The sequence below is a fragment of the Thermobia domestica genome, chromosome 5, assembly GCF_964235325.1.
Source record: "Thermobia domestica chromosome 5, izTheDome1.hap1.1, whole genome shotgun sequence".
NCBI lineage: Eukaryota > Metazoa > Arthropoda > Insecta > Zygentoma > Lepismatidae > Thermobia > Thermobia domestica.
This window is the reverse complement of record NC_137458.1, coordinates 172,384,611-172,402,682: the sequence shown is the minus strand read 5'-3', so window position 1 is coordinate 172,402,682 and position 18,072 is coordinate 172,384,611. Positions and strand designations below refer to the sequence as shown.

General features: G+C 35.4%; 2 protein-coding genes across 2 annotated transcripts in view; both read left to right on the top strand.

Annotated features, from left to right (window-relative positions):
• Window positions 1-18,072, top strand: part of LOC145685318 (chymotrypsin BI-like) — a 118,359-nt gene that overhangs the window by 81,910 nt on the left and 18,377 nt on the right. The gene's annotated exons all lie outside the window — the stretch shown is intronic.
• Window positions 7,302-17,866, top strand: LOC145684555 (uncharacterized). The gene is made up of 4 exons (XM_081756948.1): window positions 7,302-7,386; window positions 12,511-12,641; window positions 14,868-15,035; window positions 17,549-17,866. The coding sequence occupies exons 1-4, from the start codon at window positions 7,302-7,304 to the stop codon at window positions 17,687-17,689; spliced, it is 525 nt and encodes a 174-aa protein (XP_081613074.1). The 3' UTR covers window positions 17,690-17,866.

Genomic DNA, 18,072 nt, shown 5'->3' with positions numbered 1-18,072 from the left:
ATTTTTGGTAAAGAAGCGGCAATTTAGTGAAATGTCAGATTCCGGTTTGAAGGACGCCATGTTGCTCCTCATCCAATCTAATTCATGGACAGTGTAGTTTCAGGATGAAATCTTCGAGAAGGCCAGTTCTGTAATTATAAACTTGTCTGGTGACAGCAACAGTAAATTCGGTTATAGTGAAACTTAGGGTTATTGAAATGTAGCGTATACTGTGAATGTGATTTTTTTTATTAATCAGTAACTACATATACATCTTAGGTTTCATAGCGGTACTACTAACTATCAGATTGGCAGCTTAATTTAACTAAAAGGGCTCCTATTCTTTTCCGAATTGAATCAGTCCTAGCAGGGGAATGGGTTAGTTATTGTTTGTTTTAGGGCCTTTTCCCCTCTCAGGGGAAAGATCCCTTAATAAATTTTATTAATGTGCCCCCAGGGCTTCAAATTTTAGTAAATATGTTCTAAATAATTGGTCAGGTCAATTGGACCTAGGGTTACCCTTCTCATTTTGCCTCCATAAAGTTCAATAGAGCCAACTTTATATACCGACAAGGAGTAATGTGTTTGAAGGTACTTGTTTTCAACATGACTATAATAAATGGTGCTTGTTTTGTTTAGTTAGTATTTATGTGTAGTATTTATAGTGGTGTGTAGTTCGTAGTTCTGTGTGAGTGCAATAATTTTTACCGTAAGAACAGTGTAGTTCACATGCGTTAATTTAATACCATTTTTCTAACTAAAAATAACTAAACCAGAGTAAATATTATAGTTCTGATTAATAAGTGCAAGTATATATTTCAGTACACGGTAAATTATGTCTCCACTACAGCGCCATCGTGTCAGTTTTCGGTAATCAATTGTTTGTTGACATTACGACATCGCATTAGTTAGTGATCTAGGTTGTTTGATTTTGGCCCCTTATTCCCAAACTACATCCCGTGGACATGATTTTCGGTTCATATGAGTGTACGTTTCCGATCACCGATCCAAAATTCAGTTTATTTAAACTTTTTTTTATTTTCGCAAATTAGTAGTTAGGAATATCTCAACTATTATTTACTCTAGTTTCATTACTATTCTGGACTTTCTTAGTTTCTGAGAGGTCGAATGATTTTTTTCTTCTTGAAATTCCCAAAATTAAGAATGTACACTAACTTTCGGTGGATTTCCGGGGTCTTCAATGGCGTTGACCGGATACGGTGAGTGGTGGGATTTCCCTAAAGCCTTTGTCTTTCCGAAAATCCCATCGGGGGCACAGACTCGTCTCGTCGTTGCAGATATTTGCTTTTCGACTATTTATTTGGTAAGCCGAACCACTTTTGGCATAAAAGAAAATATTTGGTTATAGTATGTTGTATACATAAATTCGACCACTTATCTTTCGTAGTTCTAGTGTTCTTTCTCCTCTCTTTTTACCTATTCTTTCTTCTACTTCTTCTCTAAAGTTTTTTTTAATTTCCAACCTTCCCCCCGGTTTTGAAACTCATGAAAGCATACAATGTTAATATCACTTATTTCGATCGTATGTACTAACTTAGACATCGAGGGATACAATTCGTGAAGGTATTTTCGGTATTTCAGCACAATTCAGGACCATTTTCACGATATTCAATCCACCATGGGAGGGACTGACGAAAGGTACACTACGATTTCAGATATTTAGAAGCTTGATTATTGTTCATCGATCGTACAAATTATATCCATTGATTACTGATTTCTGGTTTTCTTTCTATTGATTGGTTATATGGTGTGTATGTATTAGTAGTTTGGGCCCACTAGTTTCAAATAGCCTTGATTTTTTCTTTCTCTATATATACATCTATATATAAATGCTTACATAGTTTGAAAAGTTACGTGCCTGCTCTGTTTGTTGTATTTCCACATCTTCTGTCAACTTATTAAATAACATCAACCATTTCTTTATACGCGGATTTTAGTAAATTGTATTATTATTGATTATCGGGTTTATATATATACATGTCAATGTTGCAACCTTATGGAAAAAAAAGAATTTTTGGTAGTCAGGGTTTTTTTCTGTTTTGTTTGGAGCCAAGAAAATGTGAATACTTCTTGAATATGAAAAGGTTATGTAGAATTTAAATGTCGACGAAATACCAAGATTGATATTAGAGTGAAATTTACTCTATTGAGTAATATGAATATATATACCCTGTTTGTTTTAGGTTGCCATAGATTTTGACACCCGATATTTGACCAACTATTTGTGTTTGTAAGGTATTACCGCGTAATTTGTAATAAATGACACCTTTCTGATTTGTTAGTAATGTTCTTAACTATTAAATTTTTTAATACTATGTTAAATGTTGCATGTAAATAGAACAAGTAGCAGGTCGTAAGAAAACAAAACCCTAATCCGTATCTAAAGTTATTCTGTAAAACAATAGTGAAATCAGTAAACTACGAAACAGTACGCCCCAAATCCTTCTCCTACGATCGGAAACCTAACTATTTGTCTTTCGTCAGTTCAGTGACTAAAATCTTTTGACTCCACGATCTATAATAGAAATAAAAATTTAGTGATCTTAATTTGAACTGATTTTGGTTAATAATTTAGTAATGTGAATACAGGACCTAGACAGGTCCAAAGACCTAACTCCGTTGAGATATCATATAGTATTATAGAAATATGTTCCCAATGTCTGGGACTGAATTCGATAATTTTTTAATCTTAATAAATTTTGAAATTTTATACCAAGTGCGTCAAGTGACGAAATGAAAATTATATATAATATGAAGAAACTAATTTTTTGTCTGTAGTTAAGACAAACGATTAAATACTCTCATGGACACCAATCATAGTGCATAAAGAGAGTTGATAAAGGAGTTACTATCGACTTGAGAACAAGGACTCATAAAATTGTCGAAATGTCCCTTCTTGGCATAGAGTCTCAATAAAAGTGCTACCAAAGATTTTTTTAAAATAAGTAACTAATTTATTCTTCTTTCGCATTGATATGTACTCGTTTTGTACTGAATGTCAAATATGTTCAATGTTAACCCTTGCTTTTCTTTCTCTCTCTCCTTCTTTCGTGTTGTCGATTTTTTAAAGTAATCCAATTTTTTTAATGTATCTACAAAGAGAAATGCATTATTCTATATTGTTGAAAGTAACAGTTTTCTGTGCATGTCTAAAAACCATATTATTATTATTATTATTATTAATTTATGTATCAAACCTTTTCTGTTATGTCAAACTAAGTTTTTCTTTTCTTGAAATGTAATAAATGTCTATAGAAATGTAGTTAGGTTAGTTTAATTCAACTAAATGCAACCCGAAGTATACATTGTCCTGTATGAATGTGAGTGTGAGTGAAATGTAGGTTTAGTATTAAGTTCACCAATTCTTTTGACATATAAGTGTGACTTACTATAATTAATGGTAGTTGGCAATTAAAGTCGTTGAAAATTAAGTTGGCTCTATAAAGGAAACAAAAAGGACCGAAGTAGCCTAAACGAATGATCATCATGGGAGAATTGTGAAAGTCAAAATCTTCGACAAATATATGTTACTCTGTTTTTTTTTTTCTGTGGTCGATTCTAGCATGCCGTCCACTTCATCGTTTATATTTCAAGTACTGGATACTCGTCAAGAATTTTGGAAATGTTTAATAAACTGTTAAATTAAACTTTCTCATCTATCTCAGAACTAGATTGGGATAATTCGGTAGTTGGGGTTACATGGATCTAGGCCTGGGAGGTATGAGTTAACATGTGTCTACCTTTGATCACCTTAATACCATATATTCACCCAATAGCTATTGGAAATGATCCCAATTCGATAATTATTCACTTTCCTTTACCATATTTCTTAAAAATATCCAGTAACAATTTCCCAATTTTCTCATCTTCTTACTTTCCCTATTTTTCCTCTCTTCCTATCCCAACTTTCTCTTCTCTTCTTTATTTCTTCTTCTATTTTAATAAAACTGAAAAGGGGGTCGTGAATGGGAATTCCATATATAATAAACACGGTCATGTATTTATTTTATTCTATTTTCTTCGGAAGTCCGATATAAAAGTCTTTTCATTTTGATTGAACCTTGTAGGTTCGAAAGTAAGAAATTAATTATATATATATATATATATATATATATATATATATATATATATATATATATATATATAATTAGACATAAGCTGATAGTTTCATGAATATTCCCCCACCAGGGGTGAAGGGTTCCCAATCACGACCCTTCCTCTCAATTGTTACAGAGCATGCATCCCATGCATCTCAATTGTTACAGAGCGAGCTTAGTATTTCTTTCTTTATTTCCTTTTCTTTTTTTCTTTTCCCTTTTCATAACGAATTTAATAAGATCATATAGGCTAATACGCTAATTCGTAAGCATGGTACGGTGAGGAATACACACTTGTAATTGGGTGCATTTGTTTGTGTTGTTTGGGGAATATGTACTTTATAATATTGGATTTGAGAATTGTGGTTGATGGTGTAGTTGTGGGTCACTGACTGCATAAGCATTGTATACGAAAATGTAATGGAGAACGAACGTCAGTATGTAGATCCTGAGCTTCTGATATAGAAATCATATAAAAAATATTTAAGTTTCATTTTTACATACTTTGTTTTTGCACCACTCCGTTCACCGCACGTCAAATCGAACAAGAAAAGTATCTTGCTCTAAACTCTGCACATTTAATTTCCAACGTGATGGACCACATGTAACAGAGGGCTGTTGAAACATAAGTTCAACTTTAATGGAGAAATGATCTGTATATGATGCAATACACATGTCAAAATCACTTAACCATCCACTAATATACGAGAGTTTCATCTATTTGATGCATTAAGGCAAATATATTTCAAAACATACCTTTGTGACTGAAAATAGCTCAGTCTTTCAAGTTACAACTACCATTAAAATAAAATACTGTTTGATTGAAATTTCAAGTGTCTGTACAATAATTCTGAGTAAGATGGAAATTGAAATCATTTAACAGAATCACATTACGAAACTTTACCATGAGAAGATATATCTTCATTAAAGAACCTTTGTCGAATTCCGGTGCTGGTGCCCCGAAGGGACGAGTCAGTTATAGTGAAGTCTTTCTTAACTAAAATAGCCGGACCGGAATAAGAAACAGAACTAATTAACGTAACTATTATAGCTACTTATAAAGCTACGGTTAACGAAAACAGCTTCCTGACGACAGATTAATTCTACGTCACATTGGTATACAAACTGTTTGAATATTTCCTTTTACACGTGGGAATTTAGACCATTAACATCGAAAGACTTTTTAAAAATAAAAAGCGTCATATACAGCATCCAAATAACAATGACACTAAAACGAACATAAAAAGGTATGGAAATATAAGAGAATTATAACAAATCAGTATTAGAAAGTCGAAGATGTGACCGAGAACTACTCGCGGGCTATCAGTTGGGCACCACTTAGACAGCGCATCACTAGAAACTAAATGTAGACGTTTGTTAGACAATTGTTTTTCCTGTGAAGTAGAATAATTCACAGTTTGAAAAATTCTCGGTTTGATGGCGTGTTTCTGTGTTGTACCTATTTCGAATTTCAACTCGGAAAAGTTTTTTCGAAAAAGAAATTGGTAGTCTATGATTTGATCATCACTTTCAGGATCTGAAGGAATGTTGTTTGGTCAATAGGCAAACTGACACCATTTTGTGCGTAATGCCTTTTGTGATGGAGTGCTTAGTAAATTGTTTACTTTTTTTAAATCAATGTCAAAGAGTTACTTTGTCACTGTATTATCGAAGCAATGATTCAGGAGCTAGGATGTATGGAAGATTGATCAGGGTTTTACTTACCACCACTCAAACTGACATGAGTAATGACATTATTGACAACGTTGCCGGTGCTGAATAGTAGGTGTCATAGGGATTTCCACTTATTCTTAATTAGAGGCACAAGGCAACTAGGAGAGTGATATTACACATTAGCTAATGCTATTGGAGGGGAGGGTACCAAAGCAGTGTGAGTAGTCACATGCGGCAATAAATCCAAGGTGGAGTCTACAGGCACAGTAGTACCAAGCGCCCGAGATGGAGATGATGGTTCTTTAAACAGTTCAACATCTGAGAGATCAATGGTTTCTCAGTTTTTTTAAGAATTCAAGAAATACGCTTCGGACAGGAGTAAAAAGAACGACAAAATATCACTGCAAAAAGAAACAAGTCGCGGGTTCATGTGTATAAATGACTGTAGAGCGAGAGCAATGGAAATTTAATTTTAATAGGGTGACATTTTTCAGTTCCATTTGTATGAAACGATCACCAAAATCAGCGCCTAACAGTGAAAATCAAACTTTGTTTGAGCATGTTTCATTCTCTATGTTCTTCAGAACACCATATTCACTTACAACCGAATAAAACTACCATCAAGCTCGATAGGAAGATCAAATATATGTATGCTTGTGACATTGTAACTGGCGTTTTACAACTTTTTCCGAACTTTACGTGACATTACTATGAAGAAAGCGTATCTCGTGGAGCGTATCACGTAGAACAGTGCTATTCAATGTTTTTCTTTCTCTCGTACCCCTAGACACAGTTCGACATCCAATTGTGTATCCCTGAAGCTGTTTAAAATAAATTAAATCGAAATTAACTTATTAAACTTAATACACATGTTCTGTTGATTAAAAAGGGGGACAAATAGAGACCCAACAAAAGGACAGTAAGTGAGCCAATCAAAAGACTATTTACAGAGAAATAAAGAGCACATCCGAAAAACTTAACATGGGAAATTTCAAAACATATGGGAGACATCTAGTTCTACTGGGGAGGATTTTCCCCTTATCCTCCCTGATAATTCGTACATTGAGGACAATATTACAAGTTAAAAAGCTACACAGAGAAAAATTGTGACGTTCATTCACATGTTTGACTTATAAATAGACGTATTCGTAGAAGAAATATATGTAAAATGGAATGTGATGTATAAATATGGTTTGCTGGGAAAAAATGGATGTAATTTTGTTACATTTAAACACCAAGAAGTAAAGTTTAAATGTAACAATCTCGCCTTAAGAGGGACGAGAATCTAAGAATATTTTATGTGTCACGTCGTTATTTTTACGGTGACGTATAAAGTTTCATAAATCACATGTCGTTACGTTGAAATGTTCGCGAAAATCCGAAAGAAGTCGATCGAACCCGAACGGGAGCCATTTGCATTTTATGAAATTATTTAATGTTGTTCAGGGAAATCTTGAGTTATTGTGTGAAAACAAGTCGGCTTCATGGACTCCGGCGTGGACGCAAGAGGTGTAAAAAGAGGCAGATGCAATGAAGAAACTTACGAGAGAAGAATCTAAAGGGTGGTGTGAATATTGTGGCAACCCTCCAACAAAACACGCGAGGATTGAACAAGGTACAGTATGTGGAAATAATGTATGATATACATTAAGTTGTTAGGAATAATGATGGAAATGATGTAGGAAAGCTCTTTTGATTCTTCCCAGAAGATGAATCATTACGTTCAGTACATTATTTCGGAATGCACACTTTTCACACTCTTGATGGATGACATTCTTGTATTATTAAAATAAAAATCTCTAATATAAGTTTTTAGATACTACTTGAACATAGCAAACAAGAATGGTTTTGGTTGTCCTCTAAGGGCAAGGTTCTAGATTACTGGTCCCCCTTCCCATGGACAAGGCGTGCAGGTTTACTTTTGCCGCACCACTAGAAAGACCGTGTTGGAAAGCTGGTGCTGGTTTACTCTTGGCACCTACATTGTGAAAGATTTACAGGCAAAATTTAAAACTTGCATATAGGCCTATATGTGAAACATATTCATAGAAGACATGTTTATATAAAACAAATTTCTCCAGACGATAAAATTAAATGCAAAGCCAGGTTTTGTGTCTTTATTACAGCTAAATGGGAATGGGGCTTGTGTTCTAGAAGGGTTCACTCGAGCAGACGGCTCTACCGAAAACAAAATTCATAGGAAAAATGCGATGTCAAACGCTTTTCGTAAAAGAAGTAGAGTGTGAATATAAGTAATTTCTGTCATTAGATATATTGAAATACATTTTGAATGGGAGTGAACGTATTCTAAGTGGAAATAATCTGGTAGAAAGGTGGAAATAATCTGTTCGTGTTAGGAATGGACATTTGCGATGGATATAAGGCAAACATACGATTTTATTACAAATAACTCAGTGATAAAGAGCGTCGTATTATGTTAAAGTTTTTGAAGCGTCATGTTATGTTGAAACGTAAAATCAACGATTGGAAGTGTGGAAAAGAAGTGAGAATTAAAAACAGACTAATTTCTCCTCACAGCGGGCCAGTTGTACCCGGAAAACCAGTGAATCCATTTTGAAAGTAAGAGTTATTACGATTATTTAAGTGTTTTGCAAGGTGAAAATTATTGGGGATATTTTATATATTTTGCGCTATCCTTATTTATGCGTTTATTCATTCATTCATGCGTGTGCCTCCCATCGCTGACGCGCCTGCTCTCTACGAAAGCACCCCTCGCTCCGCCCGGGCCCCCTGCTACTTTCCTGCTCTGACTCGGTTAGATAGCATTCGTGTTTTTACTGGCCACGTAGCAGAAGTTGTTTAGTGGTTTATGCATTTGCTCCTCATTTAGTGCATGCTTTGCAAGAAGAAATCAGAAAATGCAATAAAGGTGTGAAAATTTGATAGAACCGTCTACTCAATTAATGCCTTCTAGAACCTTGCCAAAGTAATGCACTTGTATTTTAGGTTTACTAGTATAAGGTTTCAAGTGTAAAATCGTTAAAAGTGCTTTACGATAGATGAAATAAGTGAATGCATATGAAAGACCGTCGCTGGCCCGCTTGCTCCCTTCGGTCGCACCCTGTCGCTTACACTCAGGCCCGCAGCTTCGCCCTATTCAGACTCGGTTAGATTGCATTCCTGCTATTTAGTGGCCACCAAGTAGAGGTTTTGTGTTTTTTCACTTTTGTTTTTGTCATATATCCGGACTACGTAGGCCTATATATAAGAAAATCATAAAAGAAAATTAGGCCATTATTTTTGAACCATTACTTCTGATGACTCCCTTAAATTTTCTCTACGAATATGCCAAGTTAGATATTTTCATGTCACCTAGCGCAAACCATTTAGGAGGCAATAAGGAAGAAATTAGTAAAAGAATTAGAATTCTTTCACTGATTTACTTCTTATTGTTCCCTAAAAGGTTTCCACTAGGCGACATGAAAATATCTCACTTGACATAGACAAAATTCAAGGGACCACAAGAAGTAACTGTTGAAATATTACAATTGTTTTACGATTTGCTTCTAAATACGGCCATTGGATATGTACCATACAAACTACAGTGCGAAAAATAAACTAACCGGTGATAGGTAGCAACTAGAAAGCACGAATGTTATCTAACCGAGTTAGAGTAAGGTGAAACTGGTTCGGCTGCTCAGGGATGCGTCCGAAGGGAACAGGCGCGTCAGTGATAGTGAGTATGCGCGCAAGCAAAGTATTTCCCTCGTGCATACAACGTGCCCATTGGCCGTATTACAGGATCTCTAGTTCTTCATTCATGTCACCTTAGTATTGATATATTGTCAAAGCGTGGAACGCCTCCTGTTAGAGAGGTCAAAAATTTTCTTCAGACGCCCCTGATCCCTCTACTCGTTTCAAAATTAACATGACATTTCTAGGCATTTTCTACGTTCTATCTTCGCACTTTGCCCTCACTTATTTCCCACCCTGTATACGGTCTGCCACTAAACTCTCTTTTTCTCTGTTTCTTTTGGTGCTGAATCCAGTGCTAGCAATCATTTTCAACAATAAAATTTACAAAATTTAATGGTCCCTTGTTAGGTGTGGCTTCTCAGTTTTACTGTATTAAAGTAAGTGTACCAATTATTGTGGTGAGAGCCATTATTTTGAAATTTAGACATAAAATATTGACAGGTGTGATCCTATATTTTTCCTGATTTTTTTATATGTGAAAGTGGCTCATTAGAAATGGATATTATGCAATTTTGTGCCCTAAAAAAAAAAACTGGCTCTGACTAGCGCTCACCCCTAAAGTTCAACGTCGCGGACTCACTTGTCAATAAGAACGTGAACAAGGCATGTTTCGGTATGCTGCAGTTTTGTCAAGTAGTATTACCCCAAGTTTGTGTTAACTCATGTTGATAGAGGGGCCGTGTGGGCTCATTGGTTGGAACACCCACCTCTGGTGCGTGGGGTCCTTGGTTCAAACTCGGCTCATGCCATGTAGGCCTTCTGATGGATAAACACCGTGTGCGTGTTTTTTCTTGCGTTTCTTCTGTTTCCTCCCACTTTCTTCATTCCACCAATCGACCTGGCACGATGCCATTAGGTGTTAAGATTTAATAATCACGAAGATCCTTGCCCCACCGGCGGCCTGACACCTCAGGCACCTCGATCATCCGCTCTATTATTGTTCGTTTTATGAGTAACAGCACTAATTTCGTGAAACTTAGTTTCTCACAAAAGTTGGTCAAGCCTTTCAAAAAACATGGATGGCGATATTTCAGATGTTGTTCGGTAGTCCAATTTTAGAGGTTTTCCCCAGTCCTTTCAGGTTAATGCTGGATGGCATCTAATAAGGCTGTGGTCGAGTTCGTCTCAATTTTTGTCTAAGCCTTTCCTGCTCTTCAGTCATCGTGACAAATAGGCGGATGGTAAACTTGAAATTTAAAACAAAACTATTCATGTTGAACAATGCTATAAATGTTCATGGAAAAGAGTCAAGGTTAATTTTCTGGGTCATTTTACGGTTGCATGCACAACATTCCAGCATGTGATGGATAAGACCTGAGACTAATAACAAACGCACTGCGAGTCCAGCTTATGAGTATACTCAAAAGTGAGTGTCGTACACAAATCCTTCAGTAATATCCAGTGATGTAATGCTAATTTTTTAGGTGGATATACGCTCCATCCCTTGTTACACACAGAAACATATTATATACGTATATATAATTACGCTTATCAAATTACCAACTCTTCAGCGCACTCAGACAAGAGGATTTGAAAAGGACGCTGCCTGGACTATTCCAGCATGCACTTAATCTCTTGATTAAAAGCTTGGATAGATCAGTGAGTACGGATGGTTATCGATTTTTTTTAAAATAGAATTACACGAACAGCTGTTTTCAGAGAAAGTTAAACTTTGGATCGTTCACACAGATGTAAATTCCTATAAAATGTAATAATAATAATATTGGTCAAGAAAATGTGAAAAAGCCTTTGCACATCAACTATCCTAAGGGAAGTTTTCCTTCATTCGCACCAGCCAAATGTCGCAATGGTACCTAACTTATAGGCCCCATGTAGTCTCCTTTCCAACGCCTTTAACGAAGGACGTTATCCCGCTGGCATCTTCATCACCAAACTGGAAATACCATAACAACCGTTATAATGTGAAATAAATAAATATACTTATGTCTTTCTCTGAAGCAGCTGGCAAATTAACATGTCCTTTGGATTTTTCTTCGCTATTTCTCATTGTCTTTGCTTTTATGTTTTCGTCAACGGAATGTACACAGCTATGAGCTATCAGCTTTGAACTAAAATAAAGACCACATTTTTCTCGGAACTCCCTTCCGCGGTTAGAAAGAAACTGATTCCATTCCGTATTGCCTCGCTCAAATTGTATCCAATCGGCAGACTTCGAATTTGTATGAAAGAGGCCTTGAAAATTGTAGCCATTACTTTGTCAAAACAGACCAGCTTCAATGTTACCACATGAATCTAGGCGGTATTCCTCACCATTCTATGATTCAACTGATCTTTAGAAACAAAAGAGTTTCTAATAGTTTCCAACAAAAACATTTGGAAACATCTTGGCTTTATTTTATTATAATACCACAGATGAACTTTCAGAAGGTACGGACAGCGCATGTGACATCTTGAAAAAAAAAAAAACGCAGTTCAGTGTGTTCTTTTCCATTATAGAAGGGATTGACGGAAAACTCGATTTCCACAACCCGAAAACAAACCTTTTAAAAGAATTTAGACATCATTCGCGGCAATAGCCTGACGACCAGCTGTTTAGTGAGATTTTTCTGTTTTGAAATAGAGAACATGAAAAAGAGTTGTTGTTTGTTCCAATGAAGTGAGTACACTATGAATCGAATGTAGCGTGTACCCGCGTACTTCCTAAATTTTAGGTGGCTATACGATAGTTTCCAAAAATTAGAGGTGAGTATACGCCGTATACCCGCGTAAACAATCCATTGCATCCCTGGTAATATACCAAGCAACCACCTTGTGTGTAAAAATGGGAAGATCAGCCTCCAAAAGAAGTTAAAGCCTACGTTTAAGATACCATTTCAGCATTAGGCTGTTGTGACTGATGAAATACGGACCTCAAACACTTTTTTTTTTCTTTAAGTAAATTCAAAGTTTGACATATCTTAGACACCTGTATTAATTTGAAATCTGAAAAGGCTGTACACATTTTAGATACTGATTTTTTTTTTTTTTTTTTTTTTTTTTTTTTTTTTTTTTTTTTTGTCAGATACAGCTGAAAGCTGGACACGAGGTGTAGCACAAACAGCTGAAGAAGTACCTACAGAAAGCAGTCTTCCCCACAGAGAAGACCGAGATGCAGACTCTGAGGAAGAAACTGTACACGTCAAAAGTAATGAGGTAATTGACAATAGGTTTTCAAGGAAAATTGATCGGTGTATTTATTGCTCTTTTAAAACGTTTAGGCTTTTAGAAAATATACAAACCTCACATAGGCACCTACTATCTTGTAGAAATCAATGTTTGATATGTGATGCAAAGTGATATAATGTAGGATGTTTTAAAATTATACTTCGATAACACTAGCTTAACTGTTTCAGGAGGCGAGATTGTATGTTCCTCATGCGTAAGAAATTAGCACAATTAATTAAGAAAGAAGTCAAGTTGGCAAATTGTGAAGCTGAAGATGGCCTCACCTCGATCTTTTCTGCGTCGCCACTTTAAGTTGTGAACACAAAATTCTACTGATAATATATATATTTATAAATCTGACATCCCACATCACACAGATAATATATATTTGTTAATCTGACATCGTTATAAAAGGCTTACCTTAAATACTCGGTAAAAAGTTAAAATTATACGCCACTTACCAATATCTCTCTAATCACTACTCTCTGCTATTTGTAAGGTAAAAAATGTGGAAATCTGAATATACATTTGGAAATGGAGATGAAATGGGTGAGTTCATAAAAACGAAACTCTACAATTCTTACCTTATTTTCATCTTTGGTTTCAGCAAACTTACGCAGCTTTATCAGGGTATCCACTTTCTACAAAGTCAAGGAAGGTCAGGGATAATCCAGGAAAGTTGAACTTGTTCAGGGAAAATCAGGGAAATTTGCTGAAAAGTGCCAAAAGCCTGGAAAAAAATGGGCAACTTGTCCGAGTAATGGATTTTGAAAGTATCAAGTATAGAATACATTTGTCAGTTGTTAATCTGGGATGAAACCGGCATAAAGGATAAAAAATGGATTAGATTGCCTATTTTTCCCAAATTGACAGCTGGCATTAAATAGAATCTATGCATATTACGGTTTTCATACACCTTAAAACCTCCGAAAACTTTAGAAAAGAGCATCACCCAATTTAAGTGTTATTACACGGATTCCAATGAAAACTTGCGTTTTACGAAATAAAATGCAATTGTCAAGATAGTTATGTAGTCAAAACGAAAAGAAATTTAGAAGTCCGAGTAAAGGAATACATTAGAGATTCAAAAGCGGAAACTCCGGTGTCAGGTTTATCGAAACATTTAAAAGAAACGCAACATAGGGCAGAAGATTCACAAGTTTTGTTTGGAGCTAGAAATGAAATAGAGAGACTCATGCTTGAAAATGTATTTATTCATTAAAAAAAAATCTAGACAGGGAATGGAAGCTGGTAATTACAAAATTTTCACAGGAATAGCATGACAATAAAAATAATAACATGCCTGCCATATTTTAGTTCGTGTCACCTTATCCCTATATCGCTGGCGCACTTGCCAACTTTTTTTTTCACAGCTCTCTCCTTGGTTAGTCCGTTTCTTTTCATTCCTTCATGTTCCTATTCTTTCTCTTGTTTCTAACCTCCGTGACCAAGACTCGAGGGGCGAGCCGAAAGCTTGGAACTCTAAAAGTTCATGAATTACTGAAATCTGTAAGTAGATTGATATTTAGAATTTTTGAGCTTGGTTTTGCAATGTCTAAGGACGAATATTAGCTCATTTACCTACGCTGTAACTTGAATAAAGTACTTATTACTTTCGTGAATTCATGAAGAGTGTAATTTACCATTACAATTACGTAATGTGGTCTCCGCTCGGGGGGGCCCACTAAATTTATCACCTACTGTACCATGCTATTTTTTCCGAAATAAGTTTCGATGTATACATGATATTCAATTGATTATAATTATACTTGGAATGAATGTGGAAATTCGGGATAATTTCGTAGTAACTATATTTTGGGGAATAATATCTTTATTAATACGTTATTTCACGATAATATTTAGCATATGGGTATTTCAAATACGAAAGCATTGAAATCATCATCTTAATGCTGCACAAAAACTAGGCCCGCTATTGGGCAGGAATTCTTAGAAAAATCTACCAATCTAATTTAGTAGCGACTCTCACCCCTGCTTTTCCCTCTCACGACGCCCCTATTATTTTATTCTATTTTATGTTCTCTTTTCAAGAGTACAATTAGATTCATTTTCTCGATCCATCTACGTGCCTTGAATATTACCGTCTACGCACCATGAAATCTACCGTAAGATAATATGAAGGAAAAAGATTTATGGATTTTTCTTTTATTTATTTATTTATTTATTTATTTATTTATTTATTCCCCTTTATTTCAGTTGGAAACAGAGGCAAGTCTTTACTTTGGATACGACGTAGACACTCTTGAAATTAAGCTGGGAGATGCAGTGTCAAAAGTGGCACTATCAGCCAACACAGAAAATAATATTTTCGCCCTAGAAAGACATTTGCAGCCAAAGAGAACTAGGCTTAGAGCAATTTCCCAGGTAGGTGTATATATAATAGAGTTAAGGGAATTATTATTGAGAATTGCTTATCACCAACGCAATTTGAGTAAACATTAGTTTAAAATTTCATTTAGTACTTTGCGTTACTATTGTTATGAAGATACACTTCTGTGCATATTAATCCACATCATTCTTTTAGTATAAAATTTAAAAAAATTACATTTAATGTGCAACCCCATACTTTGGCCTCTGCTCTTCCCGCAAGTCCTTAACACATCTATTGATACCTCCTTATTAATAAGCACAAGATCAGTAAACAGTAAAACAACCAGCTAATTAAAAAATAATATGGAAGAGCTTTGAAACGGCTGTCTATCTACTATTATGTTACATGTTTCCAAAGTAGATAATGCTAATATGGTCAGGGTTCTAAAGGGATTGTGGAAGTATGAAGGATGTTTATTGAGAACATTATAGGAAATAAGATACATGCATTTTTTAATTATTTTTTGGAGAGATGTCACCAAAAACATGAGAAAGGAAACAGTCACTGCCTTATTAAGTACCATCTGCACATTCACCTGGTGAAACTTAGTAAAATGGTAAAAAAAACCTCAGTCAGGATGCTAAATCCTGAAAGGTTCGAATTCACGATCTTCCCGATCCAATCCCCTAATCCAATCCTCCCGATCTACAATAGTCACATTGTGATCGACTCAGACTGTCTTGTCTCGAAATGATATCTCCTGTGAAGCATTTTTGGACATCCTCGTTTTTCACAGACATTTTCCATGTATGTCGTCTCTTGGGGTACACTGATTGCCACTTATTCAATAGTAGTAATATGGTTTATATTATTGCAATATTCTTTTATTTATAAATGAAGTATTAGTTTTCCATTGATAAAATAACTAACACACGTCATCAAGAATATGATTTTAACGGTCACTTGAGATTTGATATATTATTGGGAAGAGCTCCGCTGTACTAATTTCGACGCTATTATTGCGCATCTTTTTTTACAGTTGTTGGTGGCCAAACTACCGTAACAGTGTCGCTGCTTTGCACTTTCTTACAGAAAGGGCTTCTTGCATAATGGAATTTACTATTTCAAGATTTGACATGCGTGTAAAATTTGACGTGTGGGTGGTTCTCAATCATGATCGTGCTTTTGTGACTAAGTTGTTATTAACGTTTTAAACTAGCTTCTGAGTTTCTAAAGGACGAGACCTACTTTAAAGTGGGCTCCGAACCACACGTGTCATCTACAGGGAATCGAACCCAGGACATTTTGATTAAAAGGTAGCGACTATTACCACTCATCCATAGGGTACACTCGTGCTTTTGTGTTGTAACATGTGTATTTGTTACTAGTGAAATGACATTTTTATTGTGATTTTTTTAAAAAGTAAAATTGTGCAGATTAAACAGAGTGATACGGATTGTTTCAATAGCTAGTAGTTATTGAAAAAGATGCTCGAAGGTTAATGTCTGTACAGACAATTTTATTACTGTAGAGTATCAAAGGCTCAGGCAACAGTTAGGGCAAATTGACTGTGCCTTTGAACTCCAGTATTACTCTAAACATTAATACATTTTAAGGCCAGTCTGTGGCAGAAGTTTACACTCAAGACTCCATTTTGAGAACATCAAGTGAGATCATCTTCCAAGTGTAAAGGAATTAAAGGGTAATTAAAAGGCCTGCCTGGATACGCTGTTTTATAATAAATAACCTAGTGTTTTACCTACTGTGGCTTTTACGCCTGATAAAGAATACTGTTAGATAATTTTAAACTATAGTGCTCATCGATTCTAATAACATGTGCAGGTCAAAGTTTGCTCTCACACTTCTGTTACAGGTAGGGGGGCGCGGTGGCTCAGTGGTAAAGCGTTCACCTCTGGTGCTTGGGGTCCCGGGTTCGATTCCAGCCCCCGCCAAGTGAACTTTGTGGTGGACAAACACCGTGTGCGTGGGTTTTCTCGCGGTTCTCCCGTTTCCACCCACTTTCTTCATTCCACCATTTCACTCATCTCTCATCATCACCGTCTCCTTTAGCCTAACCGGCATAACCGTGGGATGTAAAACTTAAAGATTTCATTTTCTTTTACAGGTAACAATAGTCTTATTTCAGTACGGTCTTTTAGTATCTTCCACAGAAGGTATAAATTTCAATACAAGTTGACGCTCTGACATATTATGTGAGTCTACTTCAGAGTTATCCGGTTAAGAAATTTTACAACTTGGTGAAATACTTTCGCCGCAGACTGGAAATGCATCTTATCACATTGTTTCTTAGTTCAAAAAGGACGGTTGTTTCTTTATTTTTTATTTTTATTTTATTTATTTATTTTTTTGAAGATCTTGAGTTTAATAAAAGCACAAACTCTCAGCAACGTGGACAAGCTTTTTTACGTCAGTTCGAGGATTGATTCACATACCAGTACGTATTTTTTTTATTCTCATTGTACATAGTATTTACTAAAAACTAAATTATCTGTTTAAATTTCTTCCAAATACACTATATATTAAATTATTATCATTTTACTTGCAGGAGGCAGGCATATATCAGAAGACGAGTATTGTAGGACCAACAGTGCTTTTTGGCACAAAGAAAGAAATATATTGTGGTCCTGAAGAAATTATTAATTTGAAAAACGGATGCTCTGAGTTAAGGCTGCAGTATTATTACTAACAGTCTATTACGTAAAGAATTTGAACTATTCAAGTGCATACGGTCAAATTCTGGGCTTTTTACAATGCGTCCTAACTCGAGAAAAATTTCCTAAGCAATTGATGTCGCAAAGACTTTTTGAAACTGTGAAGTTCCTGAAGCTGTGAAGTTTTTAAAAGTGTAAGAGTGAAATGTGAATGTGAAATATAGTTGACTTAAAGAGTGTTTCACTTAATGCTTGTGTATTATTTTTTTGTTTACCCGATTAATATTTTTCATTCTTTCTAACAGTAAATGATCTCACTTTTTAAACAATATTTAACAAGGAAAAATTTTAACAGAGTCACGTCAAAAGTTCCCTTGAAAACCTGTACACGGGTAGATGTTTAAATTAAAGGTCAATA

Bases quoted from the DNA above. Each gene is read 5' to 3' on its own strand.
- LOC145684555 (XM_081756948.1), top strand. From the start codon at position 7,302: ATGAAGAAACTTACGAGAGAAGAATCTAAAGGGTGGTGTGAATATTGT. The intron at 12,642-14,867 runs GTAATTGACAAT...CCTTTATTTCAG, and splicing joins TACACGTCAAAAGTAATGAG to TTGGAAACAGAGGCAAGTCT. The intron at 15,036-17,548 runs GTAGGTGTATAT...TTTTACTTGCAG, and splicing joins GGCTTAGAGCAATTTCCCAG to GAGGCAGGCATATATCAGAA.